This window comes from Sciurus vulgaris (assembly GCF_902686455.1).
Source record: "Sciurus vulgaris genome assembly, chromosome: 5".
NCBI classification, from domain to species: Eukaryota; Metazoa; Chordata; class Mammalia; order Rodentia; family Sciuridae; genus Sciurus; species Sciurus vulgaris.
The window spans coordinates 114,223,426-114,236,613 of NC_136465.1; the positions used below are offsets into that span (position 1 = coordinate 114,223,426).

General features: G+C 48.8%; 2 protein-coding genes across 7 annotated transcripts in view; one reads left to right on the forward strand and one right to left on the reverse strand.

The window, feature by feature from the left end:
* The window catches only part of SCN8A (sodium voltage-gated channel alpha subunit 8), a 181,802-nt gene extending 175,536 nt beyond the window's left edge, over positions 1-6,266 (forward strand). For all 6 annotated transcript variants that reach the window (XM_079139767.1, XM_079139766.1, XM_079139769.1 and 3 more), the window contains one exon: positions 1,545-6,266. In XM_079139767.1, coding sequence (XP_078995893.1) covers positions 1,545-2,692 — 1,148 coding nt within the window. In that variant the 3' untranslated portion in view covers positions 2,693-6,266. The remainder of the gene's footprint in view (positions 1-1,544) is intronic.
* Positions 6,267-6,673: 407 nt separating this feature from the next.
* On the reverse strand, positions 6,674-13,096 carry TMDD1 (transmembrane and death domain 1). Its single transcript, XM_079139814.1, has one exon. It carries the CDS (start codon positions 9,637-9,639, stop codon positions 8,689-8,691), a length of 951 nt encoding a protein of 316 aa, XP_078995940.1. The 5' UTR covers positions 9,640-13,096; the 3' UTR covers positions 6,674-8,688.
* Between the last annotated feature and the right edge of the window lie 92 nt (positions 13,097-13,188).

The following is a 13,188-nucleotide window of genomic DNA, read 5'->3' on the forward strand; positions in this document are numbered from 1 at the left end:
ACTTGTGATCCTCCTGCCTCAGCCTCTGCAGTTGCTGGGATTACAGGCATGCACCACCACACTGGATATGGATATTTGATGGCATTGTGAAGAGCAATTGATAGTACCTTGGAAACTGTGTGTGCATACACTTGAAAAAAAACTAACTGTCCTTGAGTAGAAAAACAGAATTAGAACCTACTCATAAAAATGCATACCATTCAATTGTTAAAGTGAATAACCTAGAATTATTTTAACACAAGATCAATCTCACAAATTGAAACAAGTGCTGGGGCTATAGCTCAGTGGTAGAGCACTTGCCTCGCACGTGTGAGGCACTGGGTTTTATCCTCAGCAGCACATAAAAAATAGCGATTTCACTCTCCACACACTTATTTACTGGCTAACTGATATTTCTTAATGGCTAATGCTGACTAATAAAAATAAGATCTATCAAGCAAAAAAAAAAAAAAAAGATTTCACTCTCCCCTCCAAAATACTTTATTAAAAAAAAAAAAGTGCTGTGCATGGTAGCTGGTAGCACACACCTATAATCCCAGAGATTTGGGAGGCTGAGGCAGGAAGATCACAAGTTCAAGGCCAACCTCAGCAACTTATTTAGCAAGACCCTGTCTCAAAATAAAAAGTGAAAAAGACTGGGATGTGACTTAGTGGTAAAGCACCCCTGGATTAAACCCCCAGTTAAAAAAAGAAAAAGATAACAAGCCAGAGATCTAAAGAGTTTTAGTATAATTTCTTAAACATAGTAGAATGCAGTGTATTATTTATGGGTTTACACATAATAAAACTATACAATAAAATGATACTTCAGTATTACGGATGCTTCTCAGAATGAAGAGAGAATGAGCAAATTTTGTAAATTGCTGGACCTTTTGTTAAATCTGTGTGTCATGCACATAGTTGTCTAGATCATTGTTTTCTCTACTTTTCTATATGTTTTTGTTTGCTGTCATTGTTTTGCAGAACTGGGAGCTGAACCCAGGGCCTGGTGCTTGCTAGACAAGTGCTCTGCCACTGAACTACACCCCCAGCCTTTTTTATTTTATTTTAAGGCAGGGCCTTGCTAAGTTGCCTAGGCCGGCTTCCAACTTGCAGTCCTCCTGCCTCAGCCTCGAAAGTAGCTGGTGCACCACTGTGCCCAGCTTACTTTTTTTAATGTTTGAAATATGTAATGTCTTCTTATTACAAGTTCAGATTGGTTAGTAAGGCATTCATTCTACAAAGCCCTTTGAACTTAAGAGTTCCACAGCTAGGTAAAAGAAAAAAAGGGGCTCGCCAGGCACAATGGCGGATGCCTTTAATCCCAATGACTCAGGAGGCTGAGGCAGGAAGATCATGAGTTCAAAGCCAGCCTCAGCAATAGTGAGGCCCTAAGCAACTCATGAGGCCCTGTCTCTAAATAAAATAAAGAAAGGGCTAGGGACCTGGCTCAGGGGTAAAGTGCCCCTGGTTTCAATCCCTAGTACCAAGAAAAAAAAAAGGAGAAGAAAAGGATTTTAGCATCTCGGATGTTAGAAACATAACTTCTTCTGTTCCTCTCTTAGGAATGTTCCTGGCTGATATCATTGAGAAATACTTTGTTTCCCCAACCCTGTTCCGAGTCATCCGATTGGCTCGTATTGGGCGTATTTTGCGTCTGATCAAAGGCGCCAAAGGGATTCGTACCCTGCTCTTTGCCTTAATGATGTCCTTGCCTGCCCTGTTCAACATTGGCCTTCTGCTCTTCCTGGTCATGTTCATCTTCTCCATTTTTGGGATGTCCAATTTTGCATATGTGAAGCACGAGGCTGGTATTGATGACATGTTCAACTTTGAGACATTTGGCAACAGCATGATCTGCCTGTTTCAGATCACAACCTCAGCTGGTTGGGATGGCCTGCTGCTGCCCATCCTAAACCGCCCCCCTGACTGCAGTCTAGATAAGGAACATCCAGGGAGTGGCTTTAAGGGTGACTGCGGGAACCCCTCAGTGGGCATCTTCTTCTTTGTAAGCTACATCATCATCTCCTTCCTCATTGTCGTGAACATGTACATTGCTATCATCTTGGAGAACTTCAGTGTAGCCACAGAAGAAAGTGCAGACCCTCTGAGTGAGGACGACTTTGAGACCTTCTATGAGATCTGGGAGAAGTTTGATCCTGATGCCACGCAATTCATTGAGTACTGTAAGCTGGCAGACTTTGCAGATGCCTTGGAGCATCCTCTCCGAGTGCCCAAGCCCAACACCATTGAGCTCATTGCCATGGATCTGCCGATGGTGAGCGGGGATCGCATCCACTGCTTGGACATCCTTTTTGCCTTCACCAAGCGGGTCCTGGGAGATAGCGGGGAGTTGGACATCCTGCGGCAGCAGATGGAAGAGAGGTTCGTGGCATCCAATCCTTCCAAAGTGTCTTACGAGCCAATCACAACCACACTGCGGCGCAAGCAGGAGGAGGTGTCTGCAGTGGTCCTGCAGCGCGCCTACCGGGGACATTTGGCAAGGCGGGGCTTCATCTGCAAAAAGATGACTTCCAATAAGCTAGAGAATGGAGGCACACACCGGGAGAAAAAGGAGAGCACCCCCTCCACAGCCTCCCTCCCATCCTATGACAGTGTAACTAAACCCGACAAGGAGAAACAGCAGCGGGCAGAGGAAGGAAGAAGGGAAAGAGCCAAAAGACAAAAAGAGGTCAGAGAATCCAAGTGTTAGAGGAGAGCAAAAATGAAATGTTATATCAGTTTAAAACTTGCAAGTGAAAGATTGTTTACAAACTTCCTGAATATTATCAATGCAGAACAGCTGTGGAGACACTGTAACCTGAAGATCTATACCAAACTAGTCTGCTTACCATGTGACACAGTTGCATCTTGAGCAGTGACCTGCCAAGGGCAAAGGACCCTGCTCCCTGGACTCACAGATTTTCTATTGCTTGGGCAGGTGGTTACTGCATGTTCCACATTCAGTCAATGCAACTTAGGACAAATCTAACAGGATACAAAAACAGGAGAGGCTGCCGGGACCAGCATATTTCCGTTGCAGCCAAATGGATTTTATTTTTTCATTTCGTTGATTCTCAGAAGCAGAAAGCATCACTCTAAAAATTCGTTTGTTCATGCAAACTATATTTGCATTCTTACATTAGTTAAGCTAAGCAGCAAAAAGAAAAAACACACACACTCACATTTAGCCCATGTCATTTAATTGTCAGTTTCTTTGACATAAACCGCATCTTCTCCACATGGGCTTCACGTGGTTTGGAGATGGGTGGGGGAAAACAATCAGGTTTTTTCAGGCTGAGGAGGACTTGCTCAGGCCAATTCCAAACATTGTGCTCGTTCAATGCGTAGAAATGATTTGCATGATGGCATGCCGTGATCAGAAGTCATGCATGAGATCCATACACCACAGGACACTACTAATCCTGTCCCTGCATTGGGTCAGCCTTTGAACAGGACCCAGCCCTGCACCGTTCACTGTATTGGAGAAAATGGTAAGAGTTCCATACCGGCTGCAATTCTTTATGAGTTCCTATAAGTCTTTCATACACCTTCTGGGTAGGGAAACATAGTCACCAATTGACCACCACCAACAACAAAAAACAAACCCAATCCAACAAGCAGATGGATCCGTTGTGTGTATATGTTTAACAGACATCTCTAACACAGCCATTGTTGCACATTTTGCAAGATGAACTATTTAATGCTGCTCTGTGTCTAGTACATGGGGAGACTTTGATCCCGAATGGCTTGTACTATTAATGTCACTGTAAAACCAAATCCTAGGGCTAAAAAAAAAAAAAGTTCATTTGTATTTTGCAATATTTATGATGATTGTTTAGCCTTCATACTGGAGAACTGACACTTATATGGGGTAGAGATAAAAGTGCTATTCAGGATAGCATGTTATCTCTAGGGGGTATTTTGGAGAACTTAAAATGACGTTTTGTTTGGGGTCATGGGGTGCTCACTTCATTTAGTTTCATGTCCTTCTGCATTGTGGCTTTCTCTGGGCTTGGGTCGATATGTTGAAGGGTTCAGATATTCTGAACTGGCCTCTCTCCGCAGAGTGGTTGTCACAAGCTCACACCTGCATGGTTCCTCTCACCTTCATCACATTTCCGCACTGAGCAGGGCTTCCCTTCCCACCCTCAGAGGGCTGGGTGAGGACTGCAGCACTGGGGTGTGGCTGTGGTTTCTTTCGATTGTTATTAGAATAACAGTCACCAATGGGACCTGCGGTATAGATGGGACCGCCTCTGAACCAAGCCCACTAGGTTTCTTTACTGCACTGGTTTTCATGAGAAAGTGACTTAATCTTAATTCCTTAGGGTGTCCCAGCTTCCCCCAGCACATTCCCTTTCAGCCAGTTGGCTCTCTGCTTAGAGATATGCCCATTGTCATTGGAGGGTGGCTTCTGGGAGAGGGTCATATCTGCATTCCATCTCCTGCCCTATGGAAGACAGTGCTTAGTCCAGGGGTATCTTATCTGATGACTAGGTTTCAAAGCCAACATGCTGCAGTTGAATGTTTCAGGAAGTCTATTCGAAGAGTGAGGAGAGACTTTAGCATGTGAGTCAAATCAAAATAAATTCTTCCTGAACCATACAATAGAGGGGGAAAAAAACCCAACCCATAATCAGACACACCAATCTGCCTTGCAGTAGATGTACTTTGGATGTACTTTCACAGTCCACTTGACTCATTTTGCATAGAACAAACCACAGCAAGTCAGTAAGCAGAACTTCCTTGTTGGACCATTAGAAACCGTCCAGCTCTCAAGCCTGCTTCTGCGGCACCATCCACCTTATACCAGATTGGGAAGGCCTCTCTTTCAGTGTCCCTGCTAACTGCTCGGATGAATGTATAGTACCATGTACAGGCTCCATTGTAAACAGCACAAAACAGAAGCTGACGTGTGTGGTTATTTTTAAGAGAATTATAAATACTGTAATATATAATTTTATTTTATTGGCATGCCTTTTTGTAAATACAAATTATTAACTTATTAAATAGGAAATGGCTTCTGGCTTATGCCATTGTCATGTTTATTTTTATTTTTTATACTTTTTTTTTCTTCTTAGAACTTAGATGCTGTCAGCCAATGTACATCCCCAAACCAGACAGACAGACAAAAAATTTTTTATTGCTAATGGTCTTTTCCAAAACAACAAAAAATATATATTTTTGTTCCAATGTGCAATAAATTCTAACCACTTCTATGCAAGATTTGGCTAAACTTAATTGTTCTTAGGTCTTGAGATGGACAACAGAGCTATACAATCCCACTAGGTACACCAAGCACTCATGCTAGTGATGTCATTAAGCTACTAGAGCCTACTAATGAGATTTTTCTGAGATCTGACCTTTTTCCTCCCCTCCACTCCTGATCCCAGCCCAGCGGGCTACCTCCTTAGTAACACATGGGCCTTGGTATCTGATACCCATCAGCCAGCTTCATAGGAAAGAAGCCACCTCCGCTCTATCTCAAGTTTTTTTGTTTTGGTTTAACTTTTCCCACCTCTTATCCCTTGCCCACTATCCCTCCGCCTACTCACTTACTCTCTCACTCACCCATCCTGCTCCACACCTCTTTGGTAGTAAATGACACCATCACCAGCAGTTTACACCCGCAGTTAACAGGCATTGAACTGAAAGAGTCAGCGATGGCGTTCTGCACGCCCTCACTGAGTGAGTGGCAACGCTTTGCCAAATATTAATGAAGCCAATCAAAAAGCAGCAGCAGCCACAGTATCACTGCACATATATATATATAGATATATAAATATAATATAAATATTTATTTTTTGTAGCCGGGTCCTTGGTGCAGTATTTATACTCCACAATCCACCTTTAAAAAAAGGACAAAAAGCAAAAAGACGTGTGATGCTGTTAATTTAAAATGCAGAGCCAAAGCCACTGAGCAGCAGCTGACATGGTTGCTGGTTTGTGTGTGAAAAACTTTCCCCCCTCTTCTTTCCTATACCTCCTTATTGCTTAGGATGAGGAGACTCCATAATTTAGAGCAGAGGGTGAGAGCAGAAATAACTTCCAAGTCAACATACCTACTCTTGCTCCTTTCTCAGTGAGCTGCTTTGGGCACCAGAAGCTGCTGGGGCAGAGATAAAACAGAAACGCCCGTCAAAGCCCCTGAAGTCACAGTGCCCAGGGGGGTTCTTTTCTTTTTCGCCACAACCAATGTAAACTGTAAAAGACCAATAGTGTATTAGTGACTGCATGGAGGCCAACGCTGCCCTAAATGAGACGTGATTTAAAAAAAACAAAAATACATCACTACTATAAGCCAAAAGGAAACTAAATAAAAATGACCCTTTTTACTGTACAAGGGAAGCCTGTCTTGGTGTGCATTTGTTGCTTGACCGTCCCAATTCTTGAGTCCTGGGAGGGGTCTGCGAACTGGGACCTTAGGCACGTTTGGGGAAAGGAGGGGAACAGGGGAGAGAGAGATACCAGAAGGTCTTGCATTTCTGGCTAAGCTGAGATTGGAGAGAAAAGCCAGGTCCTGACCTTCCCAGACCCCCACTGAACCATTGCATGTGGTACCCACTCCCCAGGCTGGTGCTTAGAGGCCCACAAAACCCCTTCCTCACTTAATCCACCTGGCAGAGCCCTCAGAGATGACTTCAGCCAACCCAGCTGGACTGGCCTTACCTCTGCCTTTTTCATCAGTGTGTTCAAAAAAAAAAAAAAAAAAAATACCCCCATGGTCCAAAGCTAGGGCAAGTACAAAATGCCCAACAGCCTCTGCTCTGCTAGCTTGTGCTGGGCCCTGCCCTCCATCACCCTCACAAATAGGCCAGCAGACTAGGTCTGTCTACACTCGTGTGAGGGGGCACCCCAATTAGGGACATCCCCTCTAGTCTGTGTCTCCTGGCCCAGGAACACTCAGGAGGATCTTGAGGTGCCCACTCTAGCTCGCTCTAGTAGCTCCACTCTGGAGAGAGATGGCTGGTAGGTCAGTTCCCATTCTCGGTCCCTGGGCCCCAGCCTCCAGGCCTGCTGTGGAGGTGAGATTGCCATGGGTTATGAAGTCCTGGGCATCTTTTGTAATGATGCCTCTTTTCTTTTCTCAGATGTTGCCCAAAGTTTTGCAAAAAGCTTCGTTCATTTTCAGGTACCCCCACCCCCTAAATAATCAGCTGCAACTAGTCAGCCAGGGGGACATCAGGAGAGATGAGGAAATCTGGGTTGGGAGGGGCCCAAGATTTGCACCAGTCTACATTGTGGCTCTGCTCTATGCATTCTTGGATTCCCTTTTCAAGGTTACCAAGATTTCCTTTATTAAAATACTCCTGAGGCATCCCCTGCCCCTGCCCCCCACTGTTGTTTGCTGTACATAGAGGCTAAGTGGGGTGGGGTGGGTGGGTGTGCACATGTGGTGTGTGTGTGTGTGTGAAGAATGTATATAGGTAAAGGGGAGCGTGGTCCAGTGGTTCCAGAAAAGGGACAGAACTCCTGTGTTCTGTTCCTAGCTTGACCACTGGCTCGCTGTGTGGCCTTGGGCAAGTCACTTAACCTCTCTGTGCCTCAGTTTCCCCATCTGTAAAATGGGGATAATAATACTGACCTACCTCACAGGGGTGTTGTGAGGCTTTAACTAAATGTTTTGTAAAGCATTTTGAGATACAGAGGCAAAGGCGCTAGGGAAGGGCAAAGTATTATTTGGACTTAAGGAAGATGAAACGGTACCATAAATGCTGCTATTCTGAGAGCCATTTTAAACTGCACTGCTCCAACCACCCCCGCTTCTCATCACCAGGACAGCAGGTCGAGAAAATGTCTTTCACTTGCTTCTGGGGTTTGTGATTGTTCTAAACACTTTTTTTCCCCCTTGCTGTATCTCCTTCCCTCATCCCCTCGACTTGTTCCCTGTTCTGTTTATTCGGAAATGGCAGAAATGCTAAGAATTGAGAATGTATAAGTGGATTGGAAGTTTATAGTCTGAAATTTCAATTTTACTTTGTACTGTACATCTTTTTACTTTAGAATTTGCAATAAAGGGTTACGTCAATCTTGTTTTCAATTCTCCTCTTGGATTGGCCTGTCTTTCTGTCATGGCTCTCAGCCCAAGCCCTGGACTCAGAAGTGGGTGGGAAAGGTCCTAGGCTCCAGCTGGAACTTTAGGAAGCCTTGCCTGAGTGGGGCACCTTGTAGGCAGCCGCCCCTGCAAGTGGGCACCCCTCTCCCTGCACTGCCCCTGGACGCTCCAGCAGCACTTCAGAGCAAACCCAGAGGAGCTGGGCATCTTGTTCTGGTCCCATCCTGTGTCTCAAGCTCCCTTATTTGGCAAACACCATTCTCTGGGGCTCAAATCTTCAGGTCAGTGGCTCTGAGTTCAAAAGCCTGACTAGCCACTAAGGAACTGAGCAGGGTTTCCTGATGTCTAACAAATACCTTCTTGGGTTTGGAGGAGTATATTAAATAATGTATGTAACTGCTTTGCACCAGCCTCGCACACAGTCTGTGTTCAATAGTGGTGGCTCTCAGTGGGGAAAAAACTTCAAGATAAGACAAAACTAAGGCTGTCAAGAAGTGGGAGGTCCGCCCCCACCCTGTGAGACTGGCACCAGCGCCCCCCTGTTCCATCTGCAGTCCGCAGGCTGTGCCCGGCATTTCCAATAAACTGACAACCGACTGCTCCCTCCTCTGGGTGTTTCGTAACGTTTTTATAGTTCGTCCAAGGCAGCACTAAGGGATGATGCTCCCGTTTCGGCGCGGAGGGCATTGAGGCGAGGGGCAATCTGGCTCAGCTGCAGCCCGGGCCTGGTGGGCTAGGGACGTGAGCGGCCCCCTGATCAGGAGCGGCTCTGTTTCCCACCGGTGGTGCGCCTCGGCTGACCTGAGCTGGGGAGTGGTGGGTAGGTCAGGGCCACTGGGCCGCGCCGGGTCGCCTTCGCGGCCCGTGACCCACAGCGTGAGCAGGATAAGCAGCACCCCGGAGCCCAGTGCCCCCAGGAAGCCTGTGAGGAGGCCGAACGCCAGTGGCCCGGCCCAGCCCGCGGGGCTCCGCTCGTACGGGGGCTGGGGCAGGCGCTCCACGATCAGCTCTAGTTCGTCCCAGTCGGGCATGCGGTTTAAGGTGCGCCGAGGCCGCTGGGCCGCGGCGGGGGCCGCTGCGGGGACAGGGGCGGGGACTCCCGGAAGTGGCAGGTAGTGCTGCCCGAACTTGCGCAGCTGCAGCGTCGCCTGCTGGTGGAGGTTCTTGCCCAGCTCCCGGGCCACGTCGGGGCGGCCAGTACGCCGCAGGGCACGGGCCACACGGTCCCAAGACAGGGACAGGGCCTTGGCAGCAAGCCAGGACGCTAGTGCTTCCCGGCAGCCGTCGGAGACTTCCTCGGGCTCGGCCACCTGGCTCGCCGGGACCTCGGCTGCCTCCCGCCGCCGCCGCCACAGCTTGTCTGGGGACCCCAACATGGGTGTTAGCGGCTCGGGTCGCGCCAGCCGGTTCTCGGAAAGCCGGGCCAGCTCAGCGTCCACGTCGGGCTCCGGCGCCTCCAGGAGTGACCGAAAATGGCCACACTCCTCCGGAGTCAGCAGCTCGGCCAGACGAACAGCCGCGTGAGGGCCCATGGCGTCTAGGGCCCCAGCCGGACCCAGCACGCAGCCCCAGAGCGCCAGCACCAGAGCCTGTGCACCCATCTCCTGGCGGCGACCACGACCGCAGCCTTTGCTGGGAGGGGCTCCGAATGCCCGCGGTGGTTGGAGTCCTCACTCCCACAGATTGTGGGAGGGCGGAACTTCGAACACTCAGGAACGGAAGTGCAGGAGTGTCCCAGTCACAGGGAGGAGGGACAGATTTTAACTCTCAGGGACTATGGACAAGAGCTCCCCACAACCAGGATGAGCAGAAGGGCTTCCATCACGAGGACTGGTTGGAAGAGAGGGCTCGCAAAACCCAGAAACTACAATGAAAGGATCTGTGATACCCACCGGTTGGGTGAGACTGGGGGTTGGGGGCAGAAGGCTAGGATTCTGAGCTCTTGTACTGAAGGGATTGATCTAGGCCACCTCCTTGTCCCGCTAATCCTCAAATTTAGCCGACTCCCATCTCTTCTAATTCACTTACCACCCGCTCACCCTCCACCAAGAAGCCCTAGACACCCCTGCTCTCCATCATCCCCAATACACAGTCAAGTCCTAAATTCTCTTGAGGATGAGCTTGTCCTTTCCCATTCTCACACAACTGCTCTGCCCCTATCCTCTCTAATTAGATAAGCACCCCCTCTGGTCTCCCATCCTCCACACACACTGGGGCCCCACTTCCCTAAACTTGTTTCATTTCCCCAAAGGAAGCTTGGCTCTGGCTCTAGGTCTGCACTCAGCTGCCTGAATAACTCCCCCTGGTCTGCTCCCTGACCAGCAAACACACGCTTAGCCCAGACTCCACAAGCACCCCTCTGCTTGCTCCTGCCCCAACCCCCTTCAGCTCTACCCACAGGACTAGCTGATGCTGATCACCCACACAAACAATGCTGACGACACCATTTCCAGCCACTCGACTGTAAGGTGCACCCACTGTCCAGATTTGTTGAAGCAATGTGTAAAATCTTAACCTGCAAAACAGGTCCCTGACCATTGCAACCTCCCCACCACACATGCACAGATACTTTTTTGTGGCACCCCAGCTTCCCCCACACACAACCCCACTCTGCCATACTGGGTATAAACCCAGTGGCACTCTACCACCAAGCTACAGTCCCCAGTTCTTTTTATTATTTGAGACAGGGTCTCACAAAGTTCCCCTGGCTGGCCTCAAACTTGCTATCCTCAATCCTCCTGCATCAGCCTTCCAAGTAGCTGGGATTACAGGCATGTGGCACCGCCTCCGGTTTGAGCCCCAGCTCTTAACAGGGAACTTGGAGATTCTACTGGTGAAGTGCCAGCTGACTTCTCCAGCCTCACTTACCTACCCCTCCTGCTTCTACTTCATGTTCCTGAATCTAAAAAAATCACACCACTGCACAGTTCTACACAAATGATGCTGATGATACCATTTCCAGCCTCCATGCTTTTCTGGGCTATTACCCTTTCTATCTAGGAAGGTCCCTGATGCACTATCACCACCACTGATTGGAATCTTTTCTGGGCATTCCTAAGCTAACCTGTGCATCCTTCATAGGACACTGATCTGGAAATCAGAGAATTTATTCAACAGTGACACTTTTCAACAGTGTCTGCTATGTACCAGATAACTGTGTCAAATATGAGAATATAAAGATTGCTATGGGGGCAGGGGGTGTAGCTCAGTGGTAGAGTGTTTGCCCATTATGTGTGAGGTTGGATAAGTGGCAGGCATTCCCTATGCAGAATGAACAACAAAGTTCCCAAAGTAACTTTTGCTGAAGGAAGAGAAATATCCACAGAGCCACAGCAAGGGCACTGGCAGACCTGAGTGCCCAAGCATTCTCAAAGGGCTCCCCACATCCCACTGCCCCCCAAAAAATCCTCGAAACCATGTCATCACTTTAATACTGTGTAATTCTTTCTTTTAAAATACAGTCTCTTCTGAGGTAGACAGACCACAACTGCAGAGCATAATCAGACAGGAGATAAATACGTCCATGTACAACACGCAGCAAAATGAGGTAGAAATGGTTACAGCTGGAGGAGAGGATCCCAACCCCAATCTGGGTAGAGGAAGCAGAGGGCCAGTTTGCCCTCTCCCACACCCTGCCCTTGGATTCTTTGGTATGCTCCCCCACCGTTGCCAGGGCTGGAACTGCCCTGCCCTTCCTGCCCCATGCCTATGAGGTAGGTGCCAGTAGACTGGGGACTGTCTTCTTGTGCAATGCTCCCCAAGCCTGGAGGTCAAAAAGGACCCAGCAGAGGAAGCAACAAGGGCCCTGGGTCTTGGTCAACAAGCTCCTACCCAGCTCCAGGGCTGCCTGCCTTTGAAGGGAAAGCTGGGATCCCAATCCCACTTCCCAGCCACCCTCCACTCCCCACACCACCCCACACACACCTGAGAAAGAACCCCCTCACTCCCTTCAGGGATCTTTCCGAGCAAAACCTTGTAGCCACTGCTTCTGAGGCACCAATCTCCTGCAATGGATTGACTGGCTCCAAGGAGAGAAGGGTCAGAAAGATCAAGGGTGAAGAGAGGGAACACACAGCAGCCCTCCTGTTAGCACTCCTAGGCAGCACTGGCCCTCAGCACTCTGGCCCTGAAATGTCCCCATGGACACACTCCCTGCCAGGAGAATAAGGTGACACAGTACAGGAGCTGTAGGGCAAGCAGGGAAGGCAGGGGAGGCTGAGGTGGGAGAAAAGGAGGCGTGGGGGGGAGCTCCCCCTTTGGACCACAAACCAGAGTTGTGAAATGGGCTGAGAGGGGAGCAAACTGCTAAAGCCCCATCAAGAAAAACTGGTGGGAAAGAGAGGAATATGGTTCTCAGAGAAGAGCCCAAGCCTGCTGGCAAGTTTATAGGGGCACTAAAACTAACCCTCCTCAGGAAAAAACAACCTTCCATGCCAGGCCCTGAAGTTTCAGGCATAGGAATCTCAGGGAGCAGGGAGGCACACCTCCCCACACAGCATTCTCTGGTGAGGGATTTTGCCTCTCCTCAGAGCTCCCAGCAAAGAAGGTGGCTGAGGGCTAGTAGTCAATTTTATGCCTAACCACATTTGTGGCCAAAGGACTTCCCTCCTGAGGGAATCCTCTTAGCCCAAGTCATAGAGGACCTCTGCCAAAGCAGGGGCCAAGCGAGATGACCTCTCTGGAGACTTTCTGCCTGGGTCATCTTCCCATCTGAGCTCTCCTCCTAGGGCAGGAAATGGGCAAGGGCACCCCAACTCTGGATAAACCCCGCACAGAAAACCTGAAGCTAAGGGGTAGGGATCAGAGAAGAGAGCAACAGGAAGGGAGCAAAACCTACATCCCTCAAGTCCCACATCCCCTCCCCCCACACCCCTGCCTACCAGCTAGGACCTGGGGAGGAAGCCCTTAGAAATACATTCTGCTTCTGTCCCAGGAACAGCCAGGGGTTTGCGTGAGCACTGGGTCTTCCTCTGCCCTCCCACAAGCCTCTCTAGATTTTAACTCTTCTGGGAGTTTGCTCCCCTGGGGTGGGGGACACAAAGGAGAGCAGCCAAAGTCTAACATTCTTTCTGAGGTCAGTTTCTTCCTGAGTTGTCAAAAAGAAAAACAGCAAATTCTACAACATCTTACAAAAATAAAAGGCCTAAAAT